Source organism: Panthera tigris, chromosome F3, assembly GCF_018350195.1.
Source record: "Panthera tigris isolate Pti1 chromosome F3, P.tigris_Pti1_mat1.1, whole genome shotgun sequence".
Taxonomy (NCBI): domain Eukaryota; kingdom Metazoa; phylum Chordata; class Mammalia; order Carnivora; family Felidae; genus Panthera; species Panthera tigris.
The window spans coordinates 25,140,902-25,158,256 of NC_056678.1; the positions used below are offsets into that span (position 1 = coordinate 25,140,902).

At 45.5% G+C, this 17,355-nt stretch overlaps 1 protein-coding gene and 1 non-coding gene across 3 annotated transcripts in view; both read right to left on the reverse strand.

Annotated features, from left to right (window-relative positions):
• LAMC2 (laminin subunit gamma 2) overlaps positions 1-17,355 on the reverse strand; it is a 57,340-nt gene that overhangs the window by 26,045 nt on the left and 13,940 nt on the right. For both annotated transcript variants that reach the window (XM_042976364.1, XM_042976365.1), the window contains exons 3-5: positions 10,581-10,769; positions 3,128-3,263; positions 58-156 (exon numbers count right to left, since the gene is read on the reverse strand). In XM_042976364.1, coding sequence (XP_042832298.1) covers positions 58-156; positions 3,128-3,263; positions 10,581-10,769 — 424 coding nt within the window. The remainder of the gene's footprint in view (positions 1-57; positions 157-3,127; positions 3,264-10,580; positions 10,770-17,355) is intronic.
• On the reverse strand, positions 14,641-14,724 carry TRNAQ-UUG. The gene has a single exon. It is a non-coding gene; the product is annotated as a tRNA-Gln (tRNA).

Genomic DNA, 17,355 nt, shown 5'->3' on the forward strand with positions numbered 1-17,355 from the left:
TAGTTGCCGGGGGACTCTCCCTCCCTGCTGTGTCTGAAGGGCCACGGCTACACACACCTATCACAGCGCTCTCCGGTGACAGCTGGCTTGCAGACGCAGCGGCCTTCATCACAGGGCCCCGAGATGCCAGCTGGCTCGCAGTCACACTTGGAGTCTCTGGGAAAGAAGAAAAAGAAAATGAGGGGTGTGTTTCCAAGGGCTTCTCAACCACACACCTAAAGATCAGGGGCTCACAAGCAAATGTCAGCAACTTAAGTTTTTCATCTTCCCTGATGCCTCCCTCAGCCATCCTTATCGGTGCTAATCTCTCGCAGACCCCGTAAGGGCTCATTTGTCTGTGTTCCTGCTCCTCTGAAGGCGACAGCCAGTCCGTGAGCTGTCTGCTACCCAGCCCTAAGGAGAGAAGGGGATTGTGCCAGAATGTGAACCAAATTCATCACTAAACTGGGTAGTTTGGCTTGGTTTGGTTGACTGTTTGGTTCAGTCGCTTTCTCGTCCTTTGCTTCTCTATTGCTTGATTCAGTGATGACTGCTTTCATCAGGACTGATCCCATCTACTTGGTATTGTATTTAATAGCTCTTTCTCTTGCTAATACTCCTATCAAGACATAATTCTCATTCTGTGCAATTTAAAATGTACAACTGAAGGGGCACCTAGGCAGCTCAGTCGGTTGAGCATCTAACTTTGGCTCAGATCATGATCCCACAGCTAGTGGGTTCGAGCCCCACTCTGGGCTCTGTGCTAACAGCTCGGAGCCTGCTTTTAGATTCTGTGTCTGTCTGTCTGTCTGTCTCTCTCTCTCTCTCTCTCTCTCTCTCTCTGCCCCTTCCTTGCTTGTGTGCTCTCTCTCAAAAATTAAAAAAATTTTAATGTACAATTCGATGGCTTTTAGTAGGTTCTCAGAATTATACAACCATCTCCATTTTAGAACATTCCTATCACTCCAAAAACAAAAAAAAAAAACAGAAAAACCTGTGCCCTTAGCAATCACCCTCCACTTCCTTCTCCCCTCCCCAGCCCAGGCAACCACAAATCTACCTGCTGTCTCTATAGATCTGCCTAAACATTATCTGTAAATGGAATCCACAATCTTTGGCCTTTTTGTGTTTGGCTTCTTTCCCTTAGTATGTTTTCAAGGTTCATCCAGGTATCAATTTTTTATGGCTGAATACAGTTCATCATATGAATAGACTACATTTTGTTTATCCATTCAACAGCTGATGGACATTTGGGTTTAGCTATCATGAATAATGCTACAAACATTTGTGTACAAGTTTCTATGCAGAGATGGATGTTTTCATATTTCTTGTGTATTTCTAGGAGTGGAATTGCCGAGTTTGGTGGTGGTTTTTTTTCCTTTTTTGCAAGACATTCTCAATGGAGTCAATGTTTCCATTTAATTTTGATGGAATCTGTCTCGTGCAGACCAGTGCTTTGGCTAGTAACTAGTGTCACTCAGATGGGCACATGGTCACATGTGCCTATATTGTGGGTCTAAAGCCAAATATGCTGTCTCTTCCCTACTGTTCTGTTCCTCTTCTGACTTCCCTTTGATCCCATCCAAATCCTACCCAAGCCTGGATTGGACTCACATTTCTCATCCAATCAGATTCCAGGTCCTGTCAGGCTCCCTGAAGATCCCTTTCCCGGTCTGGATCTTTCACTTGCAAGGGTCCCCTCCTGTCCTTAGCCCCACCACATGACTAACTGGACCCTCTGACAAACATTATACAACATCTAGTGGTTGCTAAGCACCAGAGACACTAAGAAATGGGGTCCTGGTCTCTAGGAGTCTCAAGGCAGGGCAGAGCTTGAACAACGATGGCAGTGGAGCATAAGGCCAGCTGGAGCCAAGCAGGAACACAGCCTGTGTGCCTTCCCCCACTCTGGGCACTGGGAATGCAATAGTGAACAAGACATAGCCGACATGGAGCTTCCAGTCTAGTGGGAGAGACAGACAAATATGTAAAGAAAATGAGGGATGTGAAGTAACAACGATCAGAACACAGAAGGTGGAAAGGCCTCTGTGGGGAGTGGATGAGGTGAGGATAGAGCCTGTGAAACTCCCTGTGGCCCTGTAGGAAGCGGGAGTGCTCTAAGCCAGGTCCAAGATCACTTGGCTTGGCTCCTCTGAAGAAGGGAAGGCAGGCTGGTGGGGCTGGAGTGCAGGGGGCCAGGGGGAGAGGGGTGAGAAAGCCAGGGAGAGCTCACTGCTGAGGGCGCAGAGGACAGAGGATGTTGTAGGGCCCTGCTGGGCCTGCATAAGAAGTTTGTCTCATTCGGAGTGGGAAAGGGAGCTACTGGAGGGTTGCAAGCAAAATGATATGATCGACTTCGTATTTTATAAAGCATTTCCAAAGGGATGACACTGGACTGAGGGAAGGGTCTCTGAAGACCATGTAAAAGGGGCAGGGAAGGCCGGAAGAGAACAGTCTGTGCAGAGGCCCAACGGGTGACAGAACTTGGGACAGTGGTCACCAGGCCAGCGCAAGCATGGCTGGAGGGCGTTCTCCCACGGGCAAGGTGCTGGAAAAGGGGGCAAATGGGAAACGATCCTCTGTGGGCACCCCCTAGATAATGGCTTCCCTGCCAAGCTCCCCTTCCCCTAGTGTGTGTCTGCTGGCTCTGCAGCTCTGTGGACTGCTCAGGTGACTGATAATGTGTGCTCCCTCCTCTTCCAGAAAAGCCTCTGAAGAGGGACGGAGGACACTTCAAACTATAGGAATAAAATAGTGCAGAAAAATTTCTCTAGCCCAGTTCATGTTGGGTTGAAATGGGTCCCAGGTAAGAATCTGAAGGACTCTTTACCTCCATCCTGGTTCATCTAAACTGCGGGCAATCCTCAGGGTGGAGAACATGGGTTCCAGAGCCAAAACTCTGGGCCTAAATATTAGTCTACCCTCCCCAGTAATATTGGGCAAACTTAACCTCCTGGGGGGGCAAATTTCTGTCTTTAACATGAGCTAATCCCAGCCTCCACAGGTTGTGAGAATCACATGCCATAACCCACATGAAGTCCTCAAGCAGTGTTTGGCACACAGTTAGTACTCAGTAAAGTGGCCACTGATGTCACGGTCATTGTCCTCACTCATGGCAGAAGCTGCAGTGGTGGGTGCAGGTGCTTACAGTGGCCTCTGGTCCTGGGTGCACCCAGCATCGGTGAGTGTGTGGAAGCCTGGCAGACACCGGTCACACCTGTCTCCTGTCACACCTGGTTTACAGCTGCACCGTCCAGAGTTGTCACATCGAGCACTGAGAGCACCTGTAACCCGACGGGGTCGGGGGGGGGGGGGGGGGGGGGGAAAGGGAAGAAGAAAAGGAAATACTTAATCTATTTGGCATTAGGAAACCACTGTGGCCCCGTGGGAGCACAAGGAATACCAAGGAATATCCACCACCTGCTGCTGCTAATAATTCCACGTTGTCTGAGTACATGTCCACCCACCAGGGCAAGGTTTCATGGCCAAGGATGGCTTCTTCAGGCAAAGAAGCAGAAATTATTCTTGAAGGCAGGCATTTTTACTTAGTATCTGTTCTGATTTGAACATTAGTGTGTAGGCCACTGCCTTATAAGTTGAATCCTGGAGATATCAAGAAGAGGGAAAATTTGAGCACATCAGCCTCCTCAAAGAGAGTCGGTAGGAGAAAGTGAGCAAGTCTTCCCTTATTCCTGGCAGGCAAAAGCTGTATTTTAAGTGTCCATGCTTGAACAGTGTGATTCTTGGGTGTGAAAAGGCTTCTTAATCTAAAATCTGTACCTACCCAGAGCGGAAGACATTCTCGTCCTTGGTGCTATCTCCCCTTCCCTGTGCATCGTACCCGCTTAGTACATACGGCATTTGTCCTGTGATCAGTTTTGTACAGACGTGCTCGTACTGGTCAGCGGGCCCTCTCAGACTGAGAGTTGCTGAGAGACCGGTGCTGAGGGCAGCAACTGTGCCACTACGGAAGCCGGACTCTTCTCCATTCTCACTGCCTTCCCTTCCCCCGCCACAGTTCAAGCCTCTGTCTTTTCTCCCAGGACCCGGCCTCCCACTCTGTCTTCCCGGCCTCCATCCTTGTCTCCTTTCTCTCCTCTCATTCTCCTTTAAAAATGGAATTCATCTTGGGGTGCCTGGGTGGCTCAGTCAGTTAAGCATCCAACTTCGGCTCAGGTCATGATCTCACAGTTCCATGGGTTTGAGCCTTGCGTCAAGCTCTGTGCTGACAGCCTGGAGCCTGGAGCCTGCTTCGGATTCTGTCTCTCCCTCTGTCTCTGCACACCCCCTCCTCCCCTGCTCATGCTCTCTCAAAAATAAAACATTAAAAAAATGGAACTTATTTTTAAATGGGTGGTTCAGTTGGTTAAGTGTCCGACTCTTGATTTTTGGCTCCGGTCATGATCTCACAGTTCATGGGTTTGAGCCCCATGTCAGGCTCTGGGCTGACTGCACACAGCCTGCTTGGGATTCTCTCATCCCCCTCATCCCCTGCCCCTCCCTTCCACTTGCGTGTTCTCCCTCTCTCAAAAGAAACATTAAACATTTAAAAATGGAATTCCGATCACATTACTCATCTGTTTAGTCCTCTGGTGGTTCCCCACTGTAAGCAGCATAAAATGCAAACTATATCATGGCCCACAAGACTCAACCTCTCCTTCCTTCCCTCCGCTCCCAGCCCCCCAGCCTTGCTGGTAGAACGTGCCAGACTGCTTCTCTCCTTAGGCACCTGCACTTGCTGCTCCCCTGGCCTGGAACCCTCCTTCCCCAGAGCATCCCCTGATTGGCCCATCCTTGGCTCTCTGGTCCTGAGTTACTACTACTTCTCTAGTGAAATCTTGGATCCCCAAATCTAAAATCTCCATCTCACCACTACCATAGTCCTGCTTCCTCAGGATTCCCTCAGTCTGTGCTCCCTGCTGTCCCCAGTGCCCAGGACAGAGCCTGACGTAGAGGAGATGCCCAGAAATCTGTCGGATGAAACCATGTACGCCATGAAAGAGGTCGGGGCTGTTGGGAGAGGGTCAAGGGTAGCAAAAGCTGAGCAGGAAGGTGGTGAGAAGTGTACCTCCCCTACTTGACGATTTCCCTGTGCTGGCAGAATGATCAAATAATCCATCTGTCTCAACGAACCGTGGTAGCTGGTACCAAGCCGACAGGACACTAACCAGTTGCTCCTTTCTTTCTAATCGGTTATTTGAATTTTTAATTCACTGGTAGATACAATTCAAATCGATAAAGGTATTGGCTCTGCACCTACATAAAAGCTTTTATGCCACCTGTGGAACATGAACGACATCAGTCACACTCAGAGCTGGTGGGAGACCCCATGTCAACTCTGTAAAGCTTGAAGGGGCCCTTCTACTCTACAAGCTGTCAGCCAACACAGCTAAGAAGGAAAGCTGCTTTTTGAATTATGCTCTGATAAGTAACATTCAACAGGAGACATCCCTCTTTATTCAAAAAAACTTTTAACATTTATTTTTGAGAGACAGAATGCGAGCAGGGGAGGGGCAGAGAGACAGAAAGGGAGAGACGGAATCCAAAGCAGGCTCCAGGCTCCAAACTGTCAGGACAGAGCCTGACTCAGGGCTCAAACCCACAAATGGTGAGATCATGACCTGAGCCGAAGTCCTGAGCCATTCAGGAGCCCCAAGACCTCTCTCTTTAATACAATTAGTTTTCTTTGTTTAACACAAATGGGTGTTGATGGGTTCAGAAACACATTTTTTTTTTTTTTTTCCTCCGTTCCGACTTATGGAAATCACGCTTTTGACTTAAGACCATTCTCCCTGCAGGGGTGCCTGGGTGGCTCCATCGGTTGGGCGTCCACTTCGGCTCAGGTCATGATCTTAGTTTGTGGATTTGAGCCCCATGTTGGGCTCTGTGCTGACAGCTCATAGCCTGGAGCCTGCTTCAGATTCTGTGTCTGTCTCTCTCTGCCCCTCCCCCACTTGTGCTCTGTCTTTGTCTCTCAAAAATGGAAAAAATTTTTTTAAATTCTCCCTGCAGTAATTTTTCAGAAATGAGTTATTCTTAGAAGATGGAAAAGACTGTGCTTTGGACTCTGGCCTACATAGACCAAAATGGTTATTCTACAAAACACCGTTCTGAGGGAAATTAACGCTCTCATGAAAATAGGCATTCTGTGTTCAAAAGAGTTCGGGAAATGGTACACTCTAGGCCTTTCAGAGACTTATAACTTCATTCAGTAGGCATGACGCTTGTTTAACTCTTAAGGCCAGTGTTTCCAACCATTATTTGACATTCTTACAGGCCACGTCTATTATCTTGAACACTGTGCTCTATAGGACATTATCTAGAGAATTCTGCTCTAGAAACTGGGGGGTCAAAGTGCCCAGACTTTGAAATCCAACAACTCTCCCTTCAAAACCAGCTCTGCCACTTAGCTCTGTGTCCTTGGGTAAACTGCTTACTCATCGCTTATTTTAAGTGAGGGTAACAGCCTATGCCTCATGGAGCTGTTGCAAGACTTTGAACTAAAATATATAAAGGCCTAATTTAGCGTCTCGCACGTAATGGGCACTGGAAGAATGTAGTTTACGCTGCTATCTCAAGGCCTCCTGCAAACCTTGACACAGACATGTGCACTGGTCCTTACTGTGAAAGTGACTACTTTATTTCACATTCTAAAACTGCCGAAATAATAGCACTGGGTTTTCAAAGTATCTCATTAAAATAAAAACCCTTGTCCCAATTCCTACATTGCAAGTTGCTTTTAGGGATTGTGAATAACTGGGTTGAAAGAACAAAATAGCTTCCTGTTTTGTGTCCCAATAAGCTCTTTTAGGGCTTATATAGTTTCTGTGCATCTGAGGGTTCAAGCAGTTATTCTAAAATGATTACTATTTAAAAAATAGCAAATTAAGGGGCACCTGGGTGGCTCAGTCAGTTGAGCGTCGGACTTCAGCTCAGGTCATGATCTCACGGTTCATGGGTTTGAGCCCTGCATCAGGCTCTGTGCTGACAGTTTGGAGCCTGGAGCCTGCTTTGGATTCTGTGTGTCTGTCTGTCTGTCTGTCTGTCTCTCTCTCTCTCTCTCTCTCTCTCTGCCTGCCCCTCCCCTGCTTGTGCTCTGTTTGTCTCAAAAATGTTAAATTTTTTTGATAAATAGTAAATAAGAGGGTATGTCCGTTTGAGAACGCTTTACACACACACACACACACACACACACACACACACACACACACACACACACATTTGTGTTTTAAAGTAACAAGAATTTAAGAATTATAAGTTATTATTGAAGACCTGTTTTGGGACACCTGGGTGGCTCAGTTAAGCATCTGACTTTGGCTTAGGTCATGATCTCACGGTTCACGAGTTCAAGTCCCACTTCGGATTCTGTGTCTGCCTCTGCCTGTGTCTGTCTCTGTCTCTCTCTCTCTCTCTCTCTCTCTCTCTCTCTCTCTCTCTCTCAAAAATATTAAGAAAAATTAAGGCATGTTTTCAATAATAACCAAAATGTTGTATTATGAGTAATCCATTGTCAGGATCATAAATATGTAAATAATAGAACAAGTCCAATATCCTTGATGTCCATACAGGTCTCAAGAATTTAGGTGTCCTGGAAAGAAAAAACCACATGTATGTACAGTGAATTTCAAAATATTTGCAAAAGGTTTTCAGGGCTTTTACACATGTGGTTATAAGAGTTGAGAACTCAGCCCTGTTGCTGAACCCACAAAGTCATCACCTAAAAATAAGCCTGGCTGCTATATTTATGAGAAACTGATGTGACATCCAAAATCTGTGACCACTTTGGGGATTACTGATGCTGTTGGCTTCATTCGCCATACATGGAATGATTGCATTTTTTGGGAAGGTGTGTTCTTCCTTTTGAGATTGAATATTTGATAAATTCCCTTGTATGTGATGCATATCTTCTGGCTGATTGGGAGACTGAGAAATCCCATAGGGAATTAAATTTGTGCCACTGGGCTAGGAATCTGGGCAGCCACGGTGTCGTGGGAGACGGCACAGGGTGGGAACTGTCTCTGTCACTAACATGCCACTCAGGCTCGCAGGTCACCTTCTTCGTGTCCGTAACGGTGGGTGCAGCATGCTAACACCTGCAGGTTGTCCAGTTATGAACACTGAAGAAGATATAGCCTATAAAAATATTCTGGAAAAATATAAAGCACTACCCAGATCTTAGGAAATAAGATCCATGAAGCTTTTCCTGGACATCTAATTGTCTGATGTTGGGGATAAAAGAACAGCATTCTGATGCTTTATTCATTCATATGGAAGGAATAAGATAATAGTTCTCCATCAGAACTCTGGATTATAACTTTAACTTTTGCAATTGCTTGTTAGAGGACTGGAGGCCATCAGCTCCTCTAGGCCTCCCTTTCCCCACTCTTTAAAAGACATTTGAAAAATTCACTGCCAATTTCAGGATATTAAGAAAATAAAATGCTAATAGTTTCAGGCCAAACATATGGCCTTGACAGCATTCCTTCTAAAGTAGAATGTAACTTAAAAAAGCCGGTGTCCCAGGAAACTGCCACACTGATCTCTGTCCTAATTTAAAAAAAAAAAAAAAAAAAAACAAAAAACTACATCAACTACAATTTACTGAGTTGTCTACCACGTGCTTAACACAATTCTCACACAATCCTGTGGTGGGAAAAGCATGATGTCCCCCTTCTACAGATGGGGACACAGGGGCAGCAAGCGGTGAAGGGACATGCCCGGAATGACACAGCAGAAGCGGAAGTACCAAGATTTGAACCCAGGCTGTCTGGCTCCAAAACCCACTACTAGTCTTTACATTACCATCTTTGATATCCGTGCACCTGGGGCTGGCCACCTAGCTACCCAACCTTCAAGTTTCTTCACCCCCCTCTCTAAGCCCCTGCCACCTCATCTGTAAAATGGACATAATAATAGCACCCTCTTCATATGGTTATTTGTGAAGATTAAATTGCTGGATGAAAGCATCTAGCAAAGTGCCTGGCACAGGGTAATGCAGGTTAGCGATCATATAAGCTGTAAATCATTGTTGGGCTCCTCCTCTGTCTACCAGGATGTTCACACTGAGCCTGGGATGTATACTCCCCAAAGGCAAAGAAAAAGCCAGGCTCATGGATGCTGGGCAAGCAATGGACTCGAGTGAAAGAGAGATGGTGCGGCAAATCCTTCATTACCATCTCTCAGCCACGTGGCAGCCTCCTTGTCTACTGTACGGACTAATAACCTTGTCTTCAGGCCAGGCTCTCCAGCTAAGTTAATTAAGTTTCTAATTACATTCTCGCTGATCGTCTTGCTGGGATGACACAACTCCAGTGACTCACAACGAAGCTGCATATCCTAAAGGGATCGGGGCTTTTCAGAAGGGTTGGATGCCCACTAACATGGAATAACTTTTAATTTTTCTTTATGAAGTTCTTTAATTCACAAGAATTGCTAAATCCAAAAGATTCTGGATGCTGACCCTATGCCACAAAGCTGAGCAAATTGGGCTCAAACACACCGTAACCGCAAGTTTGGTGAACTGGGAAGTGTTTGCTGGAATTTGGGTCTGCGTCAGCCTGGGGTCATCCCCAGTGTTCTGTAATGCTCTCCAACACACTCTACCGGCATCTCCTGGCTAGACCAAAACCTGCCCATTTTTACGTTCATTAAGCTGTTACTCTTAACTGGTTTCAGAGAGCTACACTGAGTCATTGCCACACACCGTCTATACCCATTAAGTGCACTAACACTTATCCTATTATGCTGTTAAACACTTTCTAACAAAGAAGAGAAACAGATATCTTTTTTGGCAATAATAGACCAGGTATTCTAAAAAACCTCAACTTCTTTAACAGAACTACTGGTCTCTCCCTCTCTATATGTGCTAACTTGTCTTTACTGTCCATGACGAATATAGCACAACACCTACATCTGTGTAGGCAAGAACTACACACAGCTGTGCGAATACAGCACTGGGCGACATGTTTTAAAAAACAAAGGATTCCTGCTATGAACCAGCCATCTTGTAGATATTTCCTATTTATTGATTCTATTTTCTTTTGTGAACAAACCCATCAAAGACTCTAATCTGCCTTTTTTTTTTTTTTTTTTTTTTTTTTTTTTTTTTTTTTTTTTTTTTTTTAGCATAGTCAACACACAAGGTTACATTAGTTTCAGGTGTACAACACCGTGATTCAACATCTCTGTAGGTCATGCTGTGTTCCCCACAAGTGTAGCTACCACCTGTCACCATAGGACAATATCACTGACTGTATTCCCTCTCCCCTGCACCTATTTTGCCCATCCCCCCCCCACCTCCCCTCCCTTCTGGCAACCATTGGTTGGTTCTCTGTATAGGTCTGATTCTGCCCCCCCCCTTTTTTTTTAATTTAATGTCTACACCCAACATGGGGCTCAAACTCACCACCCCAAGATCAAAAGTCGCCCACTCTTCTGACTGAGCCAGCCAGGCTCCCCTGATTCTGCTTTTTTGTTTACTCATTTGTGGGTTTTCTTTAATTCCGCTTAGGAGTGGAATCATATGGTGTTTGTCTTTCTCAGTCTGACTCCTCTCACTCAGCATACTACCCTCCAGGTCTGTTCTTGCTGTCGCACATTACCTCTGGGGTTACAGTTGCAGGGTAAGCAGCGATCCCTCTCTCTCTGTCGGTAGAACCCCTCCTTGCACCTCTCGCAGTGAACGCCGTCGGTGTTGTCAATGCAGTTGAGGCAGCGGAACCCGTTGCCTGTCTGTCTGTGAAGCTCCTGATCAAAGACGCATTGGCTGGACTTCCCACTGCAATCACAGACTAGGGATGGGGGGAAAAAGACCTCGCTAGTAAAAAGCTCAGAGACAATGTTATTAATGTAAATTAGGTGCAGGGTACTAAATATTCACACCAGCTACTTGGAGTAAGGTAAGGATGACATGGGCTGAAGGAAGGTTGGGAGAGTCTCTGCCCCACCCAAAGGGAGCAGCAGCATGCTCGGGCAGAGGGGTTGCTGTCAGGGAGAACGTGAGCTCAGGGTTGCCCGACTGTCCCATTCCTCAAGAGACACCAAAAATCTTATGTTATGTATTTTTTTTAATGTTTATTTTTGAGAGAGACCCAGAGCGTGAGCAGGGGAGGGGCAGAGAGGGAGGGAGAAGCAGAATCTGAAGCAGGCTCCGAGCTTGTCAGTGCAGAGCCCAATGTGAGGCTCGAACCCTTGAACCGTGAGATCATGACCCGAGCTGAAGTTGAACACTTAACTGAGTCACCCAGGCACCCTTCATTATGTATTTTTATGTAAAAATTCCTGGCTTAAATTTGCAAAGAATTCATTTTTACAGCCCTGTGCAACCCCATAGAACAAGTCTACTGGCTAGAGAAAACCTGAGGACTGCCAGCGGGTGCACTCTGGCACAGCTGTCCAACAGCTGACGGTGTCCTCTGTTCAAGATACACAATATCTGTCCCTCCTGTGATGGTCAAGGCTGAGGAGCTAATGTGACTGTCTGGACAGGAATCTCCCTCTGCCCTTCACTGTGCCTTGAGTGTCCCTCCCAAAGCCAGGTGTCAATGGGGAACCAGAGTCCCATGAAGAATCAACTTTCCCAAATATCTAGGAAAGTTTACCCCATTGAGTGACATCTCCATGGGGGACCTAAAAGTCAATGAGGAAACGTGGAAATACCCCACATAATTCCTGGCACACAGCAGACTCTAAAAAATGTTTGTCACAACTGAGAAGACAAAGATGATAAGCCTTGAGGTTAAAAGAATTGGACCAAATCAGTACTAGTTCTATTTTCAGAGGCAAATCTCTTCAACTCTGAATCTTATTTCTTATAAATGTAAAAGGAATTACCTGCCTCCCTGGACTGTTGAGAGGATCCCAATGAGAAAAGAATACCAAGCCCTTCACACCTGCTAATTCACTCACACAAGACAGGCATTGCCTCAGAGGAGTAAAATGCATTTCAGAAAGGTTAAGTAATTTGACCCAGTGGAGAGCTAGGGTTGGAACCTGTGTCTGATGCCAGACTTCATTTTCTTTCCACCAGGCACATTGTCCATTGGCCACGTGGCCTCAATAAGAGTCCATTTCTAGAACTGCCTAGGGCCACAACTTACCCAGAACACTGATTAAAAAAAAAAAAAAATGCCAGAGCACGTGCTGAACAGCTGCCCTGTGCAGGCCATGTCAGGGCTCTGAAGGCACAAAGGGGACTAAATAAACATGATGAGCTTCTGAAGCGACTTCTTACCACACACCTCTCCAGAGTCCATGCTGTCTCTAGCACCTCACACGTATCAGCTCAGTTACTTCTCACAAGAACACATCAGCACGAGTGGTCTTGTCCCCATTGACTGGATGAAGAACCTAATGCTGGATATCTTGCTTAAAGTCACACAGCTAAATGGCAACCATATAACTTGCTCCTAAGTGTGTCCAACCACAAAGCCTTCACCCCCACCCCCCTGCCCCTGCCCCCTGCTTCTCGAGAACCTGGTTACCACTGCAGGTAGGCATTTCTCCTAGAAATCCCTCACAAAGGCTCATTCAGCCCCTACATAAATTCTGTCCCGCCACAGACAGCACTGGTTGTTCCAGATTACTTTTTCGGGAGTTTTAACTCTGCCTCCCTCCGTGTAATTTTTACTACGTGTTCTTGCTCTTCCTTGGAAAACACACGCACACCTACTGTGGTCTTCATTTACTTATCACTTTGTTTCAAACATGGCTTTACAAGCACTGTGACAGCCGGGGCTTTGACTGTCTGAAGACAGCTATCCTATCTCCCTCTCTAGCCTTCTCTCCTTCTGGTTAAACTGGAGGCCTGTCACCTCCATGTCTTTCAACTGTTTCCCATGGGATGATTTCTAGATTCTTGACTGTCCTCCAAGGAACATACTGATTTCCCAATGTCTTTCTTAAAAGGGCCTGAATTTATCACAGTCCTCCAAGTGTGGTTTGACTAGCTCAGCATGCAACGCAACTGGGTGTTAGAACTCCACGGACGCAGTTTTGCATTTCGTTAAACTCAGTGTGTTAAGCTTGCACTCAATTCAGACTCCCAGCTCTCTCTGCAGAACGGGTGCCAACTCCAATCTTCCCCAGTGAATGCTTGTGTAACTGATTTTTTTGGATCCCGAACAGATGTGCCACACAGCTGTCATGTGCTGTGAAATTGCTGAGACCATCCTTAGGCATGTATAAGCACTAAATTCAGCAGCCAATGACCCTTGTGTGAGGTCAGTCGCCTGGATCACGCAGTGTGCCAATGCCCTTTCTGCCCTGGGTGCCTTTTGAGGGCAGTCTCAAAACAATTACAAAATTTTCACTGTGCCTTTCTGACCCAGAACAAACTTTCTGCTGGTAATCGTTAACTTTATAAGGATGGCTCATGATATATTTAGAACACTTTCAAAAATAGACAACCTTGTTATAATCTGGTGTTTAATGCCTCCCTCCCGTTCTGTCCTCTCTCCTGTCAGGCTCTACTCTGAAAAACTGTGTTCTCCCTTTAAATCCCCCAGCCTTCTGCAGAGATACATTACAGTTTGAGCAAGGGGGATCTTCAGCCAGCAACTCTGCTCTGGAACTTGCTCACTGCCAAATCCCCCTCCTCTCTCACTGGGGTTTCCATGAAAGCCCAAGGTTGTGCTGACTGGGTAGGGCCAACTAGGCCTTGTGTCGGGGAGTGTATAGGCCTCCTATGTCTGCATCGTGTGAGAACCTCATGAAGATGTTCTCCAGCCCTGCCTGCAGGACTTTGAGGTTTCCAAGCTGCACTGAGCTCAACACTTAGCTGCACTGCACTTTAGCTTAATATTGAGTCTTCTGAACCTTCACCCCCAGAGAAGGAGGGTAGAGACTTTGCTCCTCTTGCATGAGATGACCCCTTTTGTCGCTGATGCTTTTTGAAACATGGTCTCAAATCATCTCCCAAATTTAGACTAACCTCCCTAAAACTATTACTCATTCTCGCTACTGGGGGGAAGGAAATCTTTTTATTTCAAATTCCAGAATATTCTTGCAATTGGCTTAATAAAATGGGCCTCATACAGCTTGAGCCTGGTCCTTTTTTTTTTTTTTTTTTTTTTTTTTTTTTTTTTTTTTTTTTTTTTTTTTGAGACTGTGTGTGTGACAGTGTGTGTATGAATGCAAGTGGGGGAGGGGAAGGGGCAGAAAGAGAGCGAGGGGAGGGAGAGAGAGAATCCAAGCAGGCTTCATGCTGTGGGGCTTCATCTCACAAACCAAACCGGTAAGATCATGACCTAAGCCAAAAAGAGTCTCAAACACTTAACTGCCTGAACCATCCAGGCGCCCTGAGGCTTGTCTTTTTTATTCTGTGACCGATTTCTGCCTAACCACTACCATGGGCACGCTGGTTGCTGAAGGGCACTGCCTGGCTAGGAATGAGGTGACTGGGAGCAGTGGGGACTCTGCCAACAGGGCTAAGAGGAAAAGCAGCCAAGTGTAGCCACATGGGGATCCTGCCTACTGTGGTCAGCATTTCCACTCAAGTTTCTAAAGAAAACAGAAATCTGGCCCTGTAGGAGATCTGATCTTTTTTATTTAAAATTTTTTTAACGTTTCATTTTTGAGAGATGGAGAGACCCCACATGAGTAGGGGGGGGAGGGGCAGGGGGAGACACAGAATCCGAAGCAGGCTCTGAGCTGTCGGCACAGAGCCCGATGTGGGGCTTGAACCCACGACCACGAGATCATGACCTGAGCCAAAGTCAGATGCTTAACCGACTGAGCCACCCAGGCACCACTGAAATCTGATTTTTAAATGTTGGCCAAAAAATATTTTTTTTATATCTGTTTGAAATAAATCTATGTCCAAGGGCAAATCTCTGCTCTTCTAACAGGCAGAAAACACATGTCCTGCTTTAGAAAAAGGAGGAATGAAGCCCTAGTATATGGCACAGTGGCCTGGTCGTAGTGGGTGTTTGATGTGTGTTTAAAGAACAAATGAATGAAAATTCTCTTGAACTTTAGGAACCCCTGAGCTGTGTTTCTACCATTGAAAGGACTCCATGTGTCCCCATGTGTCTTCACATGCCTTAAAAATATAAATACTAATATCTAGTAGTCACTCTCTTCCCTGTTCCATGAAAGGATGCTTTTCTCTACAGAAGACCAGTCCAGAAAACAGCCTTCCTTGGTAACTTCTACTGCAATGACTTATTTAGGTTAATAGACCCAAATATAAGCCTTGGCTACATTTTAAAACAAATTCTAAAGATTTATTATACTTTCCTTCTTTTATATTTGGCCTTGTTCAAGTTTGTCTAGAGCTCTTATTTCATTTTTATTTTGTAATTTTGCTATGCTTCCGAATTTCATAAATCGTTTATCTAGTTTCAGGGCATTTTTTTTTTTTTAATATATGAAATTGTCAAATTGGTTTCCATACAACACCCAGTGCTCATCCCAAAAGATGCCCTCTTCAATACCCATCACCTACCCTCCCCTCCCTCCCACCCCCATCAACCCTCAGTTCTCAGTTTTTAAGAGTCTCTTATGCTTTGGCTCCCTCCCTCTTTTTTTTCCTTCCCCTCCCCCATGGGTTTCTGTTAAGTTTCTCAGGATCCACATAAGAGTGAAAACATATGGTATCTGTCTTTCTCTGTATGGCTTATTTCACTTAGCATCACACTCTCCAGTTCCATCCACATTGCTACAAAGGGCCATATTTCATTCTTTCTCATTGCCACGTAGTACTCCATTGTGTATATAAACCACAATTTCTTTATCCATTTATCGGTTGATGGACATTTAGGCTCTTTCCACAATTTGGCTATTGTTGAGAGTGCTGCTATAAACATTGGGGTTCAAGTGCCCCTAGGCATCAGTACTCCTGTATCCCTTGGGTAAATTCCTAGCAGTGCTACTGCTGGGTCATAGGGTAGGTCTATTTTTAATTTTTTGAGGAACCTCCACACTGTTTTCCAGAGTGGCTGCACCAGTTTGCATTCCCACCAACAGTGCAAGAGGGTTCCCGTTTCTCCACATCCTCTCCAGCATCTATAGTCTCCTGATTTCTTCATTTTGGCCACTCTGACTGGCGTGAGGTGATATCTGAGTGTGGTTTTGATTTGTATTTCCCTGATGAGGAGCGACACTGAGCCTCTTTCATGTGCCTGTTGGCCATCTGGATGTCTTCTTTAGAGAAGTGTCTATTCATGTTTTCTGCCCATTTCTTCACTGGGTTATTTGTTTTTCGGGTGTGGAGTTTGATGAGCTCTTTATAGATTTTGGATACTAGCCCTTTTTCCGATATGTCATTTGCAAATATCTTTTCCCATTCCGTTGGTTGCCTTTTAGTTTTGTTGGTTGTTTCCTTTGCTGTGCAGAAGCTTTTTATCTTCATAAGGTCCCAGTAGTTCATTTTTGCTTTTAATTCCCTTGTCTTTGGGGTTGTGTCAAGAAATTGCTACGGCTGAGGTCAGAGAGGTCTTTTCCTGCTTTCTCCTCTAGGGTTTTGATGGTTTCCTGTCTCACATTCAGGTCCTTTATCCATTTTGAGTTAATTTTTGTGAATGGTGTAAGAAAGTGGTCTAGTTTCAATCTTCTGCATGTTGCTGTCCAGTTCTCCCAGCACCGTTAGAGAGACTGTCTTTTTCCCATTGGATATTCTTTCCTGCTTTGTCAAAGATACTAGTTGGCTATACTTTTGTGGGTCTAGTTCTGGGGTTCCTATTCTATTCCATTGGTCTATGTGTCTGTTTTTGTGCCAATACCATGCTGTCTTGATGATTACAGCTTTGTAGTAGAGGCTAAAGTCTGGTCCATCAGGGCATCTTGACAGAAAAGCAAGCGATGAAGGGTGCCTGGGGGTTCAGCCGGTCAAGCATCTGACTTTGGCTCAGGTCATGATCTCAGTGTGTGAGTTCGAGCCCCACGTTGGGTTCTGTACTGACAGCTCAGAGCCTGGAACTTGCTTCAGATTCTGTGTCTCCCCCTCTGTCTCTGCCCCTCCCCTGCTCATGCACATGCTGCATGTGCGTGCTCTCTCAAAAAATTATAATCGTTAAAAAACAAGCAATGAAAGTATAAAGATGAGGGTTTTGGACATTTCCTAAGTTGCCTGGGAAGCATTTATCGAGGGTCCATTCGCTCAACAAATACATATGGAGTATCTAGTATGGATACAGTGGTAAACAAAACCAATAGATGTCCCAGCCCTCATGAAGTTCTCATGTGAGGAGGGGGGAAAAATAAGTAATACAGAGAATATTTGGATAGTGATAATTGTCAAGGAGAAATACATAAAGCAGTGAAAGGAAACAGGAAGTTGTGGGGTGGGAGGGGGGAGGTGAGAAAGTGAAAGTGACATAAGCTGACTTACTTTTTTTTAAGATTTTTTTTTTTAATCTCTACACCCAATGTGGGGCT